The sequence below is a fragment of the Onychostruthus taczanowskii genome, unplaced genomic scaffold (genome assembly GCF_017590055.1).
Source record: "Onychostruthus taczanowskii isolate IOZ18803 unplaced genomic scaffold, ASM1759005v1 scaffold34, whole genome shotgun sequence".
Taxonomy (NCBI): domain Eukaryota; kingdom Metazoa; phylum Chordata; class Aves; order Passeriformes; family Passeridae; genus Onychostruthus; species Onychostruthus taczanowskii.
Window position 1 is genome coordinate 3,103,468 of NW_024500794.1, and position 21,056 is coordinate 3,124,523.

Here is a 21,056-nt window from a genome sequence, read left to right on the forward strand (position 1 = left end):
ACAGTATTCCTGATGACTGCAAGTCCACACAGTGCTTTGAGATCCTCTGCATAACTGAGTTTGTTTCTGGCATCTTCACACATACCTTTGGCCATTTCATCTCTCCTTTCCCTGTCCTGTGAGACCACCACCACAGTAATTCAGGTCTCATTATTTGCTTCCTTCTCTTTGTTGGTCTGTAAGATGAGTGATTTGCTGTGTGCACTGGGATTTAAGATACACGCTGGTTAAATCTGTGGTATGAGGGTGGACTGACAAAGTGATAAGGCCAATGCATTCTCGATGGGTTAAATAATGACTAACACTGGGGGGGTCACTCTCTCAGCAGAGTGCCTTCTGTATCTACAGTTCTGACTGACACAGCACTAACAGAAACATGCTATATTTGAGACCTTCACCCTGGAAGATTTGTTTACAGTCAGGAAGTAGTATCTCGGTCTGACAATTACATAACATCATTAAACTTGACTAAAACTATCAATAGGTGTGACTGATGCCACTAGGAAAGGGATCACTCATACAGCTAATACTGGGCAACTACTAACATCCCTTTTAATTTTAGATTATCAACATTCTTTACTATTTACAAACAGAAGGAATGTAATAATATTCTTCATTCTCCCTCAGATCTAATTTTTGAAAATTTTATTGTTTTGCCTTTATTTGATTTCCTACACTTTTAAGCAGAAACTTTCTACTCTCTTCTTCTTTCAACAGAAGTAATTTTTCTCCACAAAAGAAAATGAATTTTCCCCTTTTCTTGAAGGACTTTTGTAGTGCTTCATACAGCATACAGAGATGCTGTGGGTGCAGCTGTATGAGGTGTGGGTGGTGTGTTCCAGCTCCTGGCAGGCACATCTGCAGGCCTGTAGAGCAGCAAGCAGCAATCCTCTAGAGCAAGGCAGCACCACGGTCATCCCCACTGCTCCCATTTTGCTTTCCTTCCTATGGTCAGTGAAACTGCTTTGTTGTTTGAGCGCATAATTTAAAATAATCGGCCTTTTTGGCATGTAGGAGCAGTTAGGTTGAAAAGGTTTGCATGATTAAACAAGTGGCGCTAAGTTACAGCAATACGAACTTCAGTTAATCCATACAGTGATCTACTGCATACTGCAGCTAAAAACAACTTTGATTTTGAGGCTTTTTTTCAAATATTAACTTCCTCGTAACAGCACCTTTAGCCATCTGCATGCGGGCACCAAATTTGAAGGGGTTTTCTGCACTCTTGAAGTTTGACACCAAAAGCCCTGTTGTGATTTCACTTAAGGAAGGGGAACAACATTCCTGTTCCTGAGTTTTGGAAGCAGGCATTTTAATTCTTATCACTAAGAACTCCTGCGGAGCCCCACATAATTTTCAGTGTAAAGTGCTAAATACCACAGAGCCGCAGAAGGAAGGACCTTAAAGATTCGGAAAGGACCTTAAAGATTCGCTGGCTCCACCCCTGCCACGGGCAGGGACATCTTCCAATAGATACGTCTGGAGAGGAAGTGAGACTCAGCTGCTGAGGAGCGCCGGCCATGCAAATGCCGTGATGCCCAAACTCTCGGAGCTCCCCCGCAGCTCCGAAAGCCCCAAACCCCAGGCGGTTCAGCATTCCCGTAAATAGCAAGAGCTGGCAGAGTTCTGTCAGCGCCACCAGCAGCCCGGGCGCGCCGAGCCGCTGGCACCGTCCGAGCCGCGCTGACAGAGCCGCGCCTGCCGCGCTAGCTCGGGAAGCCCAAAGCAAACAAGCGGCTGAGGCCCGCCGGCCCGCTATTCCCGGGATGGCCCGGGAGCGGGGGCGGCGGGAGGGGCGCTGAGGGGAGCGCGGGGAGGGGCGGCGCGGCGCCAGGGCGCCTGCGCGAGCGAGCGAGCGGGTGGGCGGCGGGCTGGGGGCCGCGGCGGGAGAGTGGCCGTGGCTCCGGGAGCGTGTCCCTGTCCCTGCGGCACCGGGAACCGCGCCGGGAGCGTGTCCGTGCCCCTGCGGCCTTGGGGGCACTGGGAGGCGCGGGCCCCGTAAGTACGAGCTCCGTCTGCAGAGCGGGGGAGCGCGGTGAGGGGCTGCCCGTCCTGAGGGCGGGCGTGGAGGGGAGCGCTGCGGGTAACGAGTGCCCGGCCGGTGCTTCGGTTTGGGATCGTTAGCCAAAGGGCCCAGCGTGTTGGTTTCATTGCACCTCCTCGGACTTGGAGCATCTGGTCCGTGGCCGAAACTGGGTCGTCTCGTACAGCTCAGGACTTCCAGAGAGTCCGCGTGCGTGTAGGGAACCCCTCATGGAACATCGCAGGCGGGGCTTGAGGCTGTGATCGTGCAAGTGAGTCTGCCGGGACATACTGCTCATCGTAGCATAGCTTTAATGAAATAATTGGCAATGGTTGCATATTTAAAAATTATGTACTCGGTGGAAGTAGTTACTGTACTCGGGCTTGGGGACTATAAGTGTGGAGGATGTCTGCAGTGCTGTGGTTTTTGCATTTTAAGTACAGCTTTGGATGGTTTTGTGTTAAAGTAAATGCAGTACTGGATGTAATTTTCTCTATTTCACACGCGGAAACCGGAGCACAGGCAAGTGATGCTCTTCACTAAACATTTTCTCACTGACAAGACATAAATTATTTCACTTGCTGCTCCAGATGTTGACTTGGAAGAGCCAGAGTAGTGATCAGTGGGCTTGAAAGGAGACTTGCACAAGTTCACAGAAACTGTCATTGGACAATATACTCCAGGTGATGATGGAAACAACTATCTGAAAGGAAGTTGTAGGCAGCTGGGGGTCAGTCTCTTCTCCGAGAAAACCCATGACAGGACAAGAAGACACAGTCTTAAGCTGTGCCAGGGAAAGTTTAGCCTAGACATTATGAAAAAAATCCTTCGTAGAAAGAGTGATTGGGCATTGGAATGTGCTGCTGGGGAGGTGGTGGAGTTGCTGTCCCTGGAGGTGTTTAAAAACAGACTGGATGTGGCACTTAGTGCCATGGTTTAGTTGATAAGGTGGTGTTAGGTCACAGATTGGACTTTTTGATCTCAAACATCTTTTCCAACCTAGCTAATTCTGTGAAATGTGTTTCCAAGTGTTGAGGGGGAGCAGAAGTGGGGTTACTAGCATGAGTATTCAATAAGGTTTTATTTTTGAATCATAATATAAATGCTTTTAAAGTAGAGCTCTGATAAGATTTGAAACCTTGCAGACTTTAAGACTTTCACAGCATTTTTGTAGCAATAGTCAAAAAGGAGAATATGTGTATTCAGTTTCTTACTAATGCTTGCTTGTCTCAAAGAGCTAACAATGAATATCTCTTGTGGATTTAACATTTTTTCTATCCCTTCATTTAACAGCTGTGGGAGTTCCCAAGAGACAGCTGAGGCAGTTTACAAGACAGTTTTCAACAGAGTGGTGTAGAGAAAAGGAAGGTGAAAGTTTGATGTCTTTGAGATAGCTATCATGAAAAGAACCCGAAGAAATAAACTTTGGGATCAGTTCTAAGTCCTAAACTTAAATATTTACAGTTTTTGTCACTAAAGTTGGTAGCTATGTGAGATGCTCTTTCTCTAAATGTTTTTTTCTTTGCCAACTCAGTGATGGTTCTGCATGTCTTTTGTTGTTAATTACAAACACTGATTAAATTTAGAATACATAAAAGCGCAACTTTGGGGTTTTCTGTTCTTCTCTCTCGCTGTTCAACCTGGATAATGTTTCATGAGCTTTTCTTTAACAGTGTAAAGTATCACTTTCATCCGAGATAATGTTACTGTGACTGAGTTTTCTTGATAAACACTTCCTTTAGGTATGGTTGATCTTGTTTTTTATTTATGTGGGTATTTCCTTGTCATTTTTGTAAAAGCTGTGTTTCATTTTCACAAATATGTTTCAGTTAGAAATAAGACATTTGCTGCTTCAGCTTTGGAAAGCTTGCATTTTTGTTTTTCTCTTTGGTTTGAGTTGGCTTGTCCTTCTCTTTTAAGTAATATGTAGGAGAAAAATAGAAATTGGGGGGTGCTTGATTACTGGCTTTCTTTTATATGATCTTAAGTCTAAGTTAGTTTTATGAGTTTGAACTTGGCTTTTGTTAGTTTGAAGGAGGTGTACGCTGAGATTCTCTACCCTCGTTGAATGATGCAAGAATTTGGTTAAAAACCTATTTTTTTTTTTTTTTTTGGCAAATACATAGTTCAAAAGTCACCCAGCAGGTTTGCTGCTGGGACAGCTGGTTTTTTTTTGCTTCAGAGACTGGTGGTTTTGCCCTGCATACAAACGGGGCCTTGAAAATATCTTAAAATTATGGGAGAGTGCTTCCTTCACTTTTTTCTTTATGGGTTTCAACATATTTAGAGTGTTTTAGAAGTATTTTGCCTTCTGTTTGAAGTGCTTTGGCACATCTACAAGTAACCTGCCTTACAGCTGCCATTTGGTTATCTTGGTGTCCTGAGAGCAACAGCTGAGTAAATATTTATTTATCAGGCAGTGAATTGTAGGATAAAGTTATCATGCATTATGATTCAGATAATCCTTTTAAACGGATACAGTGGTGATTGTAAATGTGTGCAGTTACAAGTGACAGCAATGGATTTGGATCTGATGTTGGAGGGCATCATCAGCAGCAATCTTGTGCTTCCCCTCAGCCTTCAGTCCTGTAGGTGACTTCTGAACTCTTGCATCTAATTTTGTTCTTGGGTGAGATGGGAAGGGATAAGACCTGCACAGTAATGAGAAGTGAAGGGCTGGAAAGGAGCCACTTGCCCCTGCTCTGCTTCTGAGTTAGGTATCATCCCTCTTGACCCCTCTTCTTCCTGGAAAGAGAGAGAGCCTGTCTGCTGCTCGGGTGAGGAGGGTTGGGGACACAGGAGCTCTTTAGTCCTGGGGGGGTAGGAGAGGAGGAGCACGATCGCATCTTCCTTAATTCTCCAGACTCCCAAGCAGGATCTGGTTAGGTGGAGGAAGGAAATTCGTAACTAAGTGTAAGAGGGATAAGCTGTCTCCCTCTGCCTGAAGTTTTACTGAGCTGCTTGTCCAAAAGATTTAACAATATCCTGACTCTCAGAAGTGTATTTTTCAAATTACTTTTGCAAGCGCTTGATTAAAATTTTGTGTTGCAATGTTGTACTAGTTTTCAGCTCCAAAATATTGTTCTAGGTCATATCACATCCCAGGGGTTTGAGTTAGAGCTCTTAAATTGTATGTTTGAAACTTTTCTACTGCATAAAAATCCATCTGCAGATTGCTTGAAAACTGGCATAGGTGTAAATTGTGTTTTAACATGGAAAAAGTCCCGTACATTTAAAGGCTTAACAATGTCCTGCCATCTGTACAGCTTTCTGATGGATGTCTTTGCAGTAGGCCCTGAGAATTTGTAATCTTTACTGGGATAAGATTGCAAAAGTAATAAAAAAGTAAATCTGAGGAAGGAAGCCTAAGGAAGCTTTAGCTGGAATGTCTTTGGTGCAGTTCTGATGCTGAAGCACCTTAATGAGAAACAAAAAATGTTCTTCAAGAGAAACAAATGTTCTTAGTTATGCTTTCATAATACATGTTCAACTCTCTTAATTTTATTTTTTTTTACAACTTTGTTCACAGATACACTGAAAATTATAAAATCTGTGGTTGACACTCTCATTTAAAAAAATGTGTTGTGAAGCTGAAATAAGAATATGCGATATTGTAATACAGTGGTTTTCTCAGATGTTATTTTACTGTGCAGAAGAGAGTTGAGTGAGGAATTTGACCAGGAATGCGTTGAAGGGTTTTTGTAAAGTGTCAAGGCCCCTGACATCTGTCATCTATACTGACTGATGCCACTCCAGCAAGGCCACAGCTGCCAGGAAAAGAGAGGGTATTGCTGAGCTGAGCAGTGACCTGAGCATTCCATTACACATGAGGTTCCTGTGTTCACAGAGATCTGTTTTATCATGTGTTTTTTCAGGATATTCCACTCATCTTGGATGGGAAGGTGTTTTTAAAAAAGTGCTATATTGCTTAAAAAATATTCCTGTGGTAAGCAGTAGGGAGCGATGGGCTGTGCCAGACGTGTTTGCTGTATCCCTCACTCCGCCGCTTTGGCTGGGCTCGGGCTCACGGTGCCGTGTCTAACAGTGAGGTCAGTGGCTCAGCTGTAGTTGTGTAACAAGAGGGGCCATTCATAAATGTGTTTCTTGGCCTAGAGATGCTAGATTGCATTTCCTAGCATAGCACCAGACTTCACTGTGCCTCAGGAAAGTGAAAACTGTATTGCAGGATTGGAGTAGCACCCGCTCATTTGCTGTGGCTGGGGAGAACTCTCTCACCTGGGTGTACAGTAGTCAGTCTCATGTTGTAGCCAGGGGAGATGCCTTGAAAGAAGCTGCAGCTTGTGGCCTCGGCCTGGATCAGCAACAGTGTGCCCAGTGGGATTAGGGTAGTGATTGTCCCCCTGTATTCAGCACTGGCGAGGCCACACCTTGATAGCTGTGAACACTTCTGGGCCTCTCACTACAAGAAGGACATTGAGGTGCTGAAACCAGTCCAGACAAGAGCAGCAGAACTGGTGAAGGGTCTGGAGCAAAAGTCCTGTGGGGAACAGCTGAGGGGGCTGGGGGTGTTTAGCCTGGAGAAGAGAGACTCAAGAGAGACCTGACCTCTCCTTAAAACTACCTGAAAGGGTTGGTCTCTTCTCCCAAGTAACAATCAACAGGACAACAGGAAATAGCCTCAAGCTGCACCAGGGGAGGTTCAGATTGGATATTGAGAAACATTTCATTATGGAAGGGATTGTCAAGCCCTGGAGCAGGCTGCCCTTTGAAGTGGTTGAGTCACTGTTCCTGGAAGTATTCCCAAGTCTTATAGATGTGGTGCTTGGGGACATGGTTTAGTGGTGGGCTTGGCAATGCTGGGTTAACAGGTGGACTCGGTGGTTATAGAGGTTTTTTTCCAGCCTAGATGATTCTATAATTCTGTGACCTGCATTCCTTGTCTCCCTGCACTGTTGTGGGTTGGGAAGTGGATAAGGTGGGAATGAATGAGTGAAGTTGAACCTGGGAAGAAGCAAGTGGAGGGGAAGTGTACTTTTTGTCTCTCACCATCCTACTCAATTTTTACTTGACAACAAATTAATTTTCCCCAAGTTGAGTCTGCCTTGTCAGCTGGTAAGTGACCTCCGAGTCTTTACCTCCCCCTCTTCTGTTCCGGTGTGGTAAAGTGAGAGTCTAGCAGACAGAAAATCAGGAACACACGTTCAAAGGACAATGGATTTTACAAGTGCCAGTGCCTAGGGACTGCTGTGTTTGTCTAATGCATTCCCTGTGGAGACAGTTGTTCAGCTTATTGATCATAAACCAGAGCAGGCTGGAACACGGGAATAGCACTCCTTGTTCAGGGTAATGTTGAGTGGAAGGACAATGGTGTCTCTGTTAGGGATATGCAAGATGCTGAGACACTCTTATTTTCTTCTCTGTCCTGCATGTCAGAGTTAAAAATGTATGGAAAGTTCTTTTTCAGTGCTTTTCTGCTGTGATGTTCTCTTTTTATGTAATGCATTTATTGTATTTTTCTGCCAAGCTTTTCTTCATTTACATCATTGCAATTACTTATTCTGTGATGACCACACTCCTGGAGACAGTAAGTTGTGTAAGCTTAAATATCTAGGCTATTGCCCTGGTTTCAGCAGGGATAGGGTTAATTTCCTTCCTAGTAGCTGGTACAGTGGTGTGTTTTTTATTTAGTATGAGAATTAAGTTGATAACACAGGAATGTTTTGGTTGTTGCTGAGTAGTGTTTACCCCAAGTCATGGACATCTTAGTTTCTGATGTTCTGCCAGTGAAAACGCTGGAGTGGCACAAGAATTTGAGAGGGGGCACAGCCAGAAGAGCTGACCCAAAATGGCTGAAGGAATATTCCATACCGAAGGGCATCATGCTCAGTGTATCACCTGCTGGGTGGGCTGGCCAGGGGCAGCTGCTCAGGGCCTGGCTGGGCATTGGTGAGCATCTGCATAATGTCTGTTGTATATTCTAATTATCATTATTGCCACAGTTACTCCAATTATTATTTTCTTCCTTTTATGTCCTATTAAACAGTTTTTATCTCAGCCTGTGAGTTTTCTCACTTCTACTTTTCTCATTCTCTCCCCCGTCCCACTGTTGGTGAGGAGTTGAGGGAGTGGCTGTGTGGTGTTGAGTTGCCAGCTGGGGTTAAACCACAGCAGTTATTTCCTGGTGTGTTAGGTATTCTTTTATCTTTTGTTTTTGGTTTGTAATTCAGGGAGTTGGAGTTGCCAGTACCTTTGTTCTTTTATATTGAGTATCAAACGATTATCAAGGAATAAAGAGTGTGGAGCCAGCACATCTGTGTATCTCTTTGTATTCTTGACATAACTGGAGTATTTAGCTGGCAGTGGCTGTTATTGTAATCAGGCCCCACAAGTGCACCTTGGTCAGTTTCTTTTTAACTCATATGTTTCCTCTTTAAAATTTCCTAGTTCCGGGCAGTTTGTAGAACGTTACCTGTATTTGCCTGGAAATATCTGTTATCATTCTGCCAAAATAACCATTCCCAGTCAACTGAAAGCTGAACTACTGTTTTTCTGGTGGTTGTCATATCAGGTTTTCTGACATTTTTCAGTGGGAAGTGTAGACAAAGGATTACAGAATCTTGCTAGAAATTCTGCTTGCTTCCAAATCCAGCTAGCTCCAATGCTTTCATGAGAGCTTGTGCTGGTGCAGAGAAATTCTAGTTTGGGGGCTGGATCGGAGAAAAAGATGAGATGGGGACAGTTGAGACCCAGCCTGGTCTGGCTTTGTGACTGACCAGTTAAAACATGTGGTAGTGCTAAAGGTTCTTTCCGCACTACTGAGTGTCTGAAATGAGGAAGCTTTTCCCCGAAGTTCTTGTACAGTCCTGAAAATAGATGAGGCCTTTGTGGCACAGAGGAGGTGGCACTGACTGAGGAAGCCTTGAAATACCTGCCTGTTTGGAATGCATGTATTGCCCAAAGAGTTCAAGCGGGTTTGAGTTACAAGAGATTTAACCCTTGTCACGAGGCTGTACCTATACTTTCTCTCCCATCCTTTTCTGCAATCCACCTTACCCACGTATCCTGGGTCTACTCAGGTCGTTGCAATGCTGCATCCCTGGTAGTCTGGGGGAGCTCCAGGTGGGTGAGATGAGAAAGTGACCCCTCTGTTTCGATACAGCTGATCCTGTGGGGTTGCTAGAGGAGCTTTACAGGTCAGAGTGGTAGAAAAAGCACCAGGGAGGGACAACCTCGTAACAGGAAGTTGCTTTTTGTGAAAAGAGTCAGTGAGCCAGGCTGTTGGCATAAAGTAGATGCTTGCATAAAGTAGACAATAGGGACTGTCATCAATGGGTATGTCTGGGTGATAACAGAGAGGAGCGTAGTGGCAGCGCTGGCACTTCTCCACAGATATGGACAAGAGAGTGGGCAGCTTGATGTGTGTAAGAAGAATGACATCTCTAATGTTTAAAATCTCCAAATGGAAAAGATGCCAAAAGGGCACTGATGGATTGCGGTTTGCTTTTAGGAGCAAAGGCTTGAGCTGTTGTTTCTAATGGAAGGGTTTGTTGTGGGAATTATTTCTGAGCAGTGTTGCTTCTGTCCCGGTATGCCCGAGTGCTGTGTGCTGGTTCTGCTGCGCTAGGAGGAAAGGAGGGAGGCTGGCTGCCGTCCAGGGCTCGTTCATGAGCTGAGGGAGGGGCATGTGGGACAGCTCCACGGAGCCTCTTTGGCCTGAGGAAAAGTGGGATATGGTGGCTCTTTTTTTCTTTTTTTTCTTTTTCCTTTTTAAGTTTTTTCCCCATCCTGTGATATTGAGCTGATTCTTTCCTGCAGCCTGTCAGAGGTAACAGAGGTCTCTTTATGGTGTGGAGTTTCCTGGATGAAAAGTGTCTGCTGCTTGTGGAGTGCTCTCCGTAGTTCTTGGAGTGAGTGTTCGACAGGAAGGAGCGATGTGGCAGCAGCAGTGAGTGGTTTAATGTGCTTTATTTGGCTTGAAATTCTGAGAAGTGGAAAGAGAATTTGTCTGAAGATGGATTTATCTTTTTTGTTGTTTGTTTTTCTTTTGAAATAGCACCATTTCTCAGTGCAGTTGGTGGGTTTTAAATAGGAAGAGGTAATAGGATTATGAAAGTGTTGTGTAAAAGAGGTGTTAAAAGTTATTGGTTTAACTCCCTGCTAAGAAACTAATCTGTTGAAAAGAAGGAAGTGCCTGTGAAAGGAACAGGTATAGACTCTTGTAAAACTTGAAGATTTGAACTATGCTGCATAGAAAAGCTGATGCTGTACAGTGATCTTTCTATCTTGTCAGTTGTCAGGAATTTTAATTCCTTCTTGGTGGATTTCATGAAGAAGGCTGCTACACTTCCTGATGCAGCCAGAGCTAACCCATTGCTGCTTTTGATTCTGGCCTAGATAAAATAACAAATAATTGTCTGTTTAGTGCAGAGCTGATTAAATGCAGTCCCAGGGAACTCTTTCATGCATCATTTCCTGCTTGAACTTATTACAGTTTTTAGAGTTAGGTTGAAGTGAATGCTTGTTGCTGCTGAACCTGTTCTGCTGCCTTTGGAATTTGTGCGTGAACTTGAGGTGCTTGCAGGGGTTTCTAGAAAAAAATCCTGTGTGGGAAATCTGTCCTTACTCAACCATGTGAAACAGGTAGTCAGAAAATTGGTTTATGTAATTTAAAAATTAATATTCCTTTCATCAGATGAAAATATCTTGCACCCCCACAGGGTGAATAGTTTTAAATGTGAACATATGAAAAGTAAAATTTAGGCACCATGTTGTCACTGATTATTTATACTGTTAAGCATAACTTTTTTTGGATAAGTAATCTAGGCTTTAGCATAATTATCATAATGACAGTTTTAATCTAAAAATGTATCAGGGAAAAATCACAGTTTGGAACATAATGAGTTTTTGTCAATTCCAGTTACTTACCAAATTTTGTTCATAAGGTTACTTTCCCTCACTTATATCTAGATCAGGGCTATCAGATCTCAGTCTTCTGGCTGATACTGACTTTGTCTAGGAATTCTGCATCAATGAAAAAGAACAGCCTTTAGTCCAGTATTCCTGGGCATTTCTGAGCTTGGTAGTTCTACTGGCTTAAATTGGGAGGCAAATGCAGAGGCTGACCCTGCAGCCCTCACATGGGGAACCAGCCTGTGCGTGTGCTGCTTGCACAGTGTGTCAGACTCCAATGCAAGTGTGTTTCTGAAAACCCTGGATGAGTGTGGACGGGGTTCTGATCATCCTAGTTTGCTTCAGAAGTCTTGTCCAGGCTGGAACCTTGCTTACTATTTTGGACTACCTGGATGGAAAAGGGCAAGTTAGGGCTTCATGTTTGTGCCTCACTCAAGGATGAGAACTGAATGCCCCTGTTCGTGGAGTAGTCATACAGCTCTGTGTCCTGGATGGGTTCCTGCAGATAAATATCTCATGAGAAGTGCCAGGAACCTTCCAACACGGAAGCAGGGTTTGGCATGTGATTCAAAACACATTGCAGGCTATAGAACTCTGGTTGTCAGACAAGCTGCAGAGTACAGGGACAGTTGTTGTGCAGATGTGGGTTTTGGGGAAGGCAGAACATGCACTGTTTTTATGCCTCCACATGATCAGGGAGCTATTTAGAATTGTGTTACAGCATCTGTCTAGATACGAGTCTATGTGCGCGTAGATGGAGACCTTTCACCTTTTCCATCCATTTTAGAATTCTGGCTTATGCCATATTTGCATAACTGTGGCTTTGTTCTGTTTAATTTTTTTCTAGTATGCATTTTAAAATGGGTACTGTGGTCGTTTTGACCTTGTGGTCTGAAGGGCCATTCCCTTCTAGCCAGCTGTAACTTTCTAAACTAGGTTTGGTTATGCTTCCCTGAGATTTTTTTTCACAAGAAAGTTGTACTTTGTTTCCTCTGAAAGTTTCTTTGGTCTATTTTATGAAGGTCACGCACAACTAGAGTCAGGTTTCAGAGCTATGAGAAGAGTTTGGTTGCACCACAAGTGTTCTCCCACCCATGTTTGAGGATTGGTCACCCTGAGTTACGAAGTACAGGAGAGAAAAGAACCATGTTTCCAGCCTCTGAGATACTATTGTTTCTAGCAAGATTTGTTCAGTATTGAATTTTTGTTTGCACTTGGCATAATGTATGATGAGGTGGCCTTTTCTCACCACCAGCCCCAATCATTATATCAGCCATAATCCAGGGATATCAAAGATGAAAAGATGTGCTTCATTAACTACGTAGGGAACAAAAGAAAGATGGGAAATTGATCAGTGGGATGAGGGACTTAGTTGTTCAGGATGTGGAAAGGACTTAGCTGCTGAATGTCTCTTCTGCCTCAGCTGTTACTGTCAAGATTATTAAGGCTGGAGTAGGTTTTGCATGACTATTCTAATCAGTATTTGATTAAAACTATTCTATTAATAATGATTTTATGTTATGTATTATAACTCTGGCTTTTATACTACTTCTCCAAGTATGGCTTTTTTGCAGCAGGCCCTGAAGCGAACTTTTTTTTTTTTTCTTTAACAAGGTCCAAGCTCTGGTCTTCTTGACTCTGAGTTACCTGCCTGACTTGGCAGCGAAGGTACTTTAGGCTTGCTGGTGAAAGATGACTTTTTTAATTGAAGAGTCCTTAGTGTGAAATGGTAACACAACACCCTCCAGAGGGGCAGGCCGTGGCTTTTTTTTTTTGTTTCTCTTGACAGGCAGGTTCTACTGAGGCTTAACTTCTTTCTTGTCCTTTTATTCTCAGTTATTGTCCTCCTAAGTTCCCAAGTTCTCAGTCTTTGGCAGGAGTCATAAAAGTGACAGCTCTTCACTGTCATCTTCATTCGTAAGGGTGCAGTTCTTCCACAATTCTTCCTTCTCTGTTGGTAGAATCAGGTTTGCCTTTCTGTGCCCATGCCATTCTCACGCTTCAGGGGAAAAAAGCTAGGCAAACAACCTTTTAACCTCTGAAGTAATAATGTAAGGTGTGTCAATTGATTTATTTGTGTTTTTCCATTTAAAATACCAAAATACCTTTGTGCATCTGCATTTTTAAATACGTGCTGTATTCTCTGTAGATAACACCAAAAAAATCAATCTGCAGGTTTCTGAAATGTGAATTATTGCCCTTCTGCATGAGTGTTGTGCTGAGCTGAAGGTGACTAATGGTTGTGATCGTGTGTGCATATTTATGCTGCCCTGCTTAACTGTATTTTAAGCAGGAGCAGCATTCTGTTGCTGCCATAGAAGCCAGTGGAAATGTGGGTTTAGTTATTATGGGAAATCATTCACACTGACAGTAGAATGGTGTGAAGATTTGTCAGAGACATGTAACATGAACTTTTAGTAGCAACTGCTTATAGAATCTTGCAAAGCTGACAAAGGAAATTCATATGTGTGAGATTTGGAATAGGAGTGGAGGAGAGCAGAAATAAGGTTGGTGCAGTAAGTGCATAGTTTATGTCCATAATTTTAACATCCTAGTACCTTAGCTATTTTACACATACATGCTCTTCCTGATGTTTTAACAAAAACAACAAAATATTTCAGAAGCTTCTTCTTCTGACTGCCCACTGCCTCCTGGTGTTTCTTTGTCTTTTCCCACAGATAGCTAATTTTAAACTTTATTTATGGAACGGTAATTTATTTTGGAGGACAGCCCATTTGCACTAAACTTAGTACCAGTGGTGAACAACTGTTTTAACTCTTTTTAAAGATTGTAGTCCATTTCTGTGAAAGTGGGAAGCTGTGAATATAATAACCACCTTTTGATAGTCATTTGCTGCATGTAAAGTTCAGGTTTTTAACTTTCATGTTGTTCTTTTCATCCCAGGTTAATCTGGGTTGCACTTGGATTGAGTGATGGAAAAGTCAATTCCCTCCTTGTACGTGCTCTTTGTGCAATGACACCTTTGGATTGTTTTGGGGAAAATTACACCCTTTGGGGAAAGTGCTTCACCTGATGAATGCTGCATAGTAGCTGAGAGGCCATGAAAGGCAGCAGTTTAGATTATTCCATAGAAACTTGTAGGTGGAGTTTCGATAAGCAAATTCTAAGGTCTTTGATTTAATTATTACAGGCTAATATTACCCATGGGGTCCACACTGCTCTCAGGTGATTCACAGAGCTTATTACTGATTTCCTGTGTGCAGCTATTGTAAACTGGTGGGGAAGGGTGGACATTTTATTTGAGTCCCTTTACTTAGAGCCTTGCTGTGTGTTGCATGTGAATGGGGAGAGCAGGTTGGTGTTTCCATGAAGTGCCTGCCAGGAAGGACAGCAGCTGGTAATTGCCAGTGAACCCTAAAAGCTTGGGAGTTCATCTTGGTAGTCCTGGGTCAGGCTCCCATACATTTTCCCAGTGATCAGCAAAATTCTCCAGAAGACACCAGGCCTAAACTAATGGAAATGTGGAGTTACTGTACTCCTTGTGCCTGTGATATCTCTCCAGTGTCTCATGTACTTTAGAGGCTGGCATAAAAGAATTTTTTCCATGTTTTTATGTTTCTTCTCTTTGATCTAGCCTGTTTCATGTGCATTGTCTTTAATCACTGCCTTTGCTTCACTTAGCCTCAGTTCTTGTTCTTCTCAGAGGCTGCAGTTTTCTTGTGTGTTTTCTATATCAGAGCTCACTTTTATTAAAATTTCATTCTTTCTTTGCTATGAAATGATAATAACAGCCCAAAGGAGTAGAGTGGTAACTGTAGTATGATTGCAGTGAAAAGCTGTATGAAAATGGAGCCCTTGAAAAGAGGGCAGGAGGTGGAATAGAGGATCGGCTCCTCACAGACAGAATGCTTTTGAAAAATGGAACCTTTCCCTTAAAAAGCAGGAAGATTTTCCTCCTTCAGCTGTGTGTGAGAAAGGGAATACTGGACAAGGACCCTAAAAGTGTCCTGTCCAGGTGGTACTGACAGGCAGCAGATAAAGAACAATGATTTCTGGTACCAGTCAGGTGTTGTGGGTTTCACACTGCATTGTGCAGAGCAATTAACATCAACAATACTGTCTTTCATAAGAAAACAGTTTATTTGTGCAGAGATTCATGTGGTTTTCATTTTGGATGGGCTTTGCTCATAGCCAGCAGAATCTCTTTCTTTGCAGCTGTTGTTAGTTTTGGTAGGAACAGAAGTAATAAAACCTGTGTATTGCTAGGCACTGTACACAGACATAACATGGGTGAGTGGTTGCACTTTCTGATCTGAAAAAAAGAAAAAGATTAAGAGAGAAGAACAAAACAGGAAAGTGATTTGCATAAAATCATGCAGCTGGTTTTTGGCTGAACTAAGACCAAAGATCATTGTCTTGGTTTCTGACCAGTTGTTCATACTTGCTGTTCCTTTTGTGTATTGTCATCACCTGTTTTCATCAACTCTGTGAAGGTGTAGCAGTGGAGATGGTAGAAACTAATTTTCTCCTTACTTTTTTCTTTTTTTTGTGGTCCAGGTTAAAGTCATATTTTGTGACATTTGAAGAGCAAACAATACTATGGCTCCATGAATTTCAAGACTGCAGGAAGTGCAGCATCCCTCCCTACCTCCAGCTTTACTTCCCTACTGTGACGTTCTTACTGGGAGCTGTGGTTTCATCCCCGCTGGATATGCAGTGACTTGCCTCAGCATCAGAGCAGAGGAAGCTGTTTGTGGATTGGGGAAAGCCATGGCATTGGGCTTGAATGTTTTTAACCTCTTCTATAAGTTCAAAGTGTTGGTGCTTGTCACTTTATTTGTGATGGTGCTATGGACCACATTCAGTTACTTAGTGGACACCAGACAGGAAATTCCTAAAGCTAAGAGCATGGTGGAGTTTTTCAGGAAGGTAACTAGCCTGGAGCACAGTCAAAAGGAAGAGAAGACTGAATCCAATGCAGATGTTCCCGTGGTGAAGTCATTTCAGGATCCCTGCCCAGCTCTGTCTCCATACCTGCGTAAGTGATGGTGTTTTCCTCTCCCCTCTGACAAGTTAATCCACTGTAGTGCTGCTGACTTCCTAGCCATATTCCAGTTGGATACCTTTCCTGGGAAACCAATACAACCAGTTGCAGGAATCACTCCTGGGTGAGGGAGTGTCTTGTGGCACCCAGTGCCTGTGCTGGGTCTGGCTGGGAGAGCAGCTGATGCTGTACAGCTCTGCATTTGTTGATAAAACAGCTTTGGTAACACACCAGTAACTTGCCTTCTCTGTACAGTGTTTGCACTCTCATGAGACTTTGTCTGTTCTGGCCTCCTAAAATTCAGTGGAATGGGCAGGAGGCTGGGAGTGGACACAGCCAGGATTGCTGACCCCAGCTGACTGCAGGGGTATTCCATACCCTGTGACTGTGCCATTCATCGTGCTCAGCAGTAAAAGCTTGGGGAAAGGAGGAAGGAGGGATGTTCATGGTGGCAGCATTTGTCTTCCCAACATCTGCTGTATGTGCTGAAGCCCTGCTTCCCTGGACATGGCCAGACACCTGCCTGCCAATGGGGATTAGCAAAGGATTTTTTCTTTTTCCTTTGCTTACACGGGCATCTTTTTCTTTTAAAAAAAATTATTTTTGTCTTAACCACAGGTGTTTTCATCTTTCCTCAGTTTTCTGCCTTTTTATTATTAAATATACTTTCGTGTCTCTGTATTAACAATTGAAGGACTTCACAACTCTGTTGGAGTTAGCACTAATTATGATGTTCAAATGGGTGACTGTTTTCTTGATTTGGGCATTTTTATTATTCTACTTTTTTCTTGACTTGGTACTGCTAGCAGCACCAGGCTCCTGATTTGCATCATTATCCTGTCATTATCTTCATTATCAGTATCATGTCATTATCTTCTTTCTCTTCCTTATTGTGAACCTGATTAGGGATTTGTTTGGGAAGCTAGACTCTTCCTTCTTCCCTGATGTAGTACAAAAACCTTCTGTCTCCCTGCACACCCTCACCTGGACCCCAAGACACATTTGATTAAACAAATGCAGCAATGGCTGTAGCCATCACAGTTGCCTGTATCCTACTTTTTCATGGGCTTGCTGAGTCCACAGGAGCTGGGACTATAGCTCAGTGCAAGAGAAGGGATGAAAATTTCATTGGCTGCAGAAAGCCTTGGTATATTTTATCTTACTAGTTTATAGCCTTAAGCCTGTTATGCTTTTTTTTTTGCTTTAGGTACCAATGACTTCTTACAGCTGCAGTCCTCTGTCTCTTTCCACTTTCTTCTCCTTTGCTTTGTCCTGGCAGTCATTCCTGGCCAATCCTTCTGCAGTAGCTTAGATCTTCTCTTGGGTTTTTAAAAAATATTTTTATTTTATTGCTACTACTTTACAGTCAGTTTAAGCAGCTAACATGCTTGACGTGCTCTCCTTCCACCTCGTGCATAGAATGCCTGTAGTACTACTTTTCTCTTGGAAGGGCAGGGAAGCCAGCTGGGGCTTGAACCTGGCTTTCTTAGACCGGTTACATGGTGCCTCATAACGTGACTGGGCCAGCCACAACCTAAAATGACTCAGGAAAGGTTCTTGTGCTTCTCTTCCAGGAGGTGCCAGCAAACTCTCCTTCAAACCCTCTGTTACCCTGGAAGAGGTGCAAATGGAGAACCCTCAGGTAGCCAAGGGCCGGTACCACCCTGTGGAGTGCTCAGCCCTGCAGCACGTGGCCATCCTTATCCCACACCGCAACCGGGAGAAGCATCTGCTGTACCTCCTGCAGCACCTCCACCCCTTCCTGCAAAGGCAGCAGCTGGATTATGGCATCTATGTCATTCACCAGGTGGGGCAGCTGTGCAGAGCTGTTTGGCTGAGGGTGACGGCTGTGCCCTGCAGCCTGAGGAGAGGCTTCCGCTGCCTCTGCTGTCTGACATGAGTTCTTCAAGCCTGCTTCCAACAATTCTGCTTGCTGAGGGAGGCAACACTGCCTGCAGCCACTGCTGGTGGCATTCCCGGGTCTCAGGGCTGGGGAGTATTGACAGTGTCTTTAACTGTTGTTAATTTCTCAGTCTAAGTAACTCGGTGTTTCTGAGTTAGCATGCAAGGTAAGCATCTTTTGCACTGCTAATGCAACTGACTTCTCTTGCGGTATCCACACAGGTCACTAGGCTGGCCTGCTCTGACTTCACATTGGGAATAGTTTGGATAGAAGGCCCCAGTTTCTGTTGCCCTTCTCTCCCATCAGGCTCTTGTGCTTAGTAAGTTGTGTGTATTGTGTAGTTTTACTTTTGCTTTCTCAAACTAAACACAACAGCTGCTGCTTGTAGCTGCTTTATTTGCCCAGCAAGTGCGGTGGGAAGTAGTTGTCATGGAAGAGCACTTGGTTCCTAAAGATTTATTAATTTCTTGATTGCATTTTTTCTAGCAAGGCTGTTTCATTGGCTAAAACTTAAGCAGACCTGTGGCACATTGTCTTTCATCAGGGTGCTTATATTCTAATCGCATGTGCTAAAAGCATTTTATATTTCTCTTTTGTAATATGTTGTCTTTTTCTTGATCTTCTGTTATGTTTGCTTTCTTTTACTGTTGTTTACTTATATGTTAGGCTTTGGCTCCAAAAAGTCATTTGAGACAGCAGAAGAAAAAGGTGATAATACAGTTTCTCTTCCCTCCTGATTAAAGAGCCTAAAGTCAATTAATCAGTATGAGACAGTGCTTTCTAGGTGAAAGCTTCCACTCTTATGCTTCTGCTCAGCTGAATGTCTCAGCAGAACAGCAATAAAAGTCATGGCATGATATTTTTACTTGGAATGAATTGTTCTTTCATTGTTTAGAATCATCATGTGGCCTCTAGAGTGGAAAAATGAGGGCTTTTTTTCTGCATTAATATGTACTATAATCATACATTGACTGGCTCATTCTAGCAGGAAGCAGTGGCTAGGAATAAATTACTGAGAGAATAGGCATATCTTTTTAATTTATTGACATATGTGAAGTGGAGAACTGCTGTTTTCATGTTAGCAAAAAGTAATGCAGAAGTACGGAAGTTTTGTCTGATGAGCATAGCAGTGTCAAGTCTGAACTTGTTCTATCAGAGATTGTGCTTGGAAGGTTGGAAGCTTTCACATAGCTTTTCCATGTAGATAGGCATGCCCAAAGGCTGGAAAGTGGGTCTAACAAAACTGTTCTGGGGCAAATCTGTTTTCTCTCTTGATTTGTGTTGTCATTAGTTGTTCTAAGTCTCTTTTGAGGAAAGACAATACACACACTGCTTTGGAGGTAGATTAAATGGACCTTTTGTAATTTTTTCTGTGAGCCACTGGAGGGCTTACTCCAGATTTCTTCTTTATGGGCTGCTTTTAACATCTCTAAAGTCGTGCTCCCCTAAACGTGTGCATACATGAGTGCTGCACTCAAAACAGTGTGAGTTTGTAATCCCTAAAGGGTGAATAATTTCTTTCCCAACATAAGTTTGTCTTGTGGTCAGTGTTACTCTTCCACAGAAACAAAGGGAGACAATTCTGTCCTTGATAAAAGGTGGATAAATTTTACTGTTTGTTCAGTATGTGGTCTGACATGGCAAACTTCCCTTCCTGGAAAGCCATGTCAGCTGGCATTTGGCTGCTGTGGTGGCTTGCACTGATGAGGAAAACAGAACTTAAGCAGATGGAAGAGGCTGTCCTGAACTAAGCTGGATTTGATACTTAACACAAGTGATGTTCTCCAAATGTACCTTACCAGACATCTGATTAGTTCTGTTCACTCAATAACCTAGGTTTTCATCCTCAGGAGGAGGCTGTCTCATGGGTATTTTTATATACAGGACATTTTAAGAAAAACAAAACACACACAAAAAGATTCCATTCAGAAATTTGACATTCTGATTTTTGTGAATTGTATCTAAATTTTTACTGTAAAATTTCTCTCCAGAGGATGGATGCAATTGATCATCCATCTTGTAATTTCTCAGAATGGGCACTATATTGTTTTTTTCAGACTGCAGGTATGGAGTCATAAATCCCATAAATCCTCTTCATTCTGGAACAGATGGTTGTTTTAGTGAACAAATCCTACTTTAGAGCAAAGTGTTACTTTTTAGAGCAATAAAACATGCTTTGTGTACAACAGCTTTTCCCTGCAACTCACCTTCTCAGCGGGGGGAGGCCAGCATCTTTCTCATTTTCCATGGAGCCTCTTTCTGTCCAGGCACCTTCTAAAAAAATTGCTGGAATTCCAAGCAGTTTTTCTTGACAACATTTTTTTTATTATTCTTTCAAGTACACAGGTCCCTTGCTCAGGAAAATGACTGTCCTGTCTGTGTCTGGGAGGGCTGGGATTGGCCCTCTGTTTCCCAAGTGGGAACTTAAGATAAATCCTCTCTTTGTCCTCAAGAGCAGAAAGCCTTCTGCAGACTGGTGCAGTGAGCAGCCAGGTAAAAAATGAAAATAGCAAGATAAGCACGCATCTTGCTCCAGACTGAATGTTGACATGATAAGCTTACAAAACTGCCAGGTGTGTGTGGATATACTTACACCTCAGAGGTGAAAAATCAGATTTTTGAAAAGCGAATACTAAGTAACAGCAAAAGCAAATGATGAAGACTAGTAAAAAGGTGAAGCTATGTGCTAGCAGCCTGCAACAGCATCATCAGGTTATAGGTGGGAGGTAAAAATGAAGAGATCTGCTTTTTCACTCCCACTCTGCCACTTGTGTGTGAGCTGAGGAAATACAGGGAACTCTTTCAGCATTGCTGTCCTCCAAGCTGAGGGGACAGGCATAAATCATTCATGGCAAGGGCTCTGACATCTAGAGACTAATTAGCATGGGATTAACATGGGTGTTTGGTTTGGTTTTGCTTTTTTAAAAAAGAGCTTCCATGAGCCTTACTGATGCAGTTGTATGGAACACCCGTTTCTAGACTGTACTGGTACCCCTTCTGTTGTGGAGCCTGATGGTAACTCCAGGACTGGGGCAGAAGGGTGGTTTATCCATGGAGCAGTCTCAGCTGTGGTATCCATACTGTTTCCTGGCCCTGGCTGGGTGTGTTTGTGATGAGTGGAGGCTGGAGAAACACCTTTCACCGTTGGCTGCTCCGACGCTGTGCCCAGTGTGACGGGGCGCTCTGTGCACTTACTGCTCCCGAGGCGCTGCAAAAGCCACACGGGTGTAGTTGCAAACCATGCAACTGGAACA

At 43.2% G+C, this 21,056-nt stretch overlaps 1 protein-coding gene across 2 annotated transcripts in view; it reads left to right on the top strand.

Moving 5' to 3' along the window:
- Positions 1–1,496: 1,496 nt before the first annotated feature.
- Positions 1,497–21,056, top strand: part of B4GALT4 (beta-1,4-galactosyltransferase 4) — a 28,337-nt gene continuing 8,777 nt past the window's right edge. Inside the window, exons 1-3 of one of the 2 annotated variants that reach the window (XM_041411092.1) lie at positions 1,497–2,294; positions 15,413–15,893; positions 17,474–17,706. In XM_041411092.1, coding sequence (XP_041267026.1) covers positions 15,626–15,893; positions 17,474–17,706 — 501 coding nt within the window. In that variant the 5' untranslated portion in view covers positions 1,497–2,294; positions 15,413–15,625. The remainder of the gene's footprint in view (positions 2,295–15,412; positions 15,894–17,473; positions 17,707–21,056) is intronic. The other variant, XM_041411093.1, reaches the window with a different exon arrangement.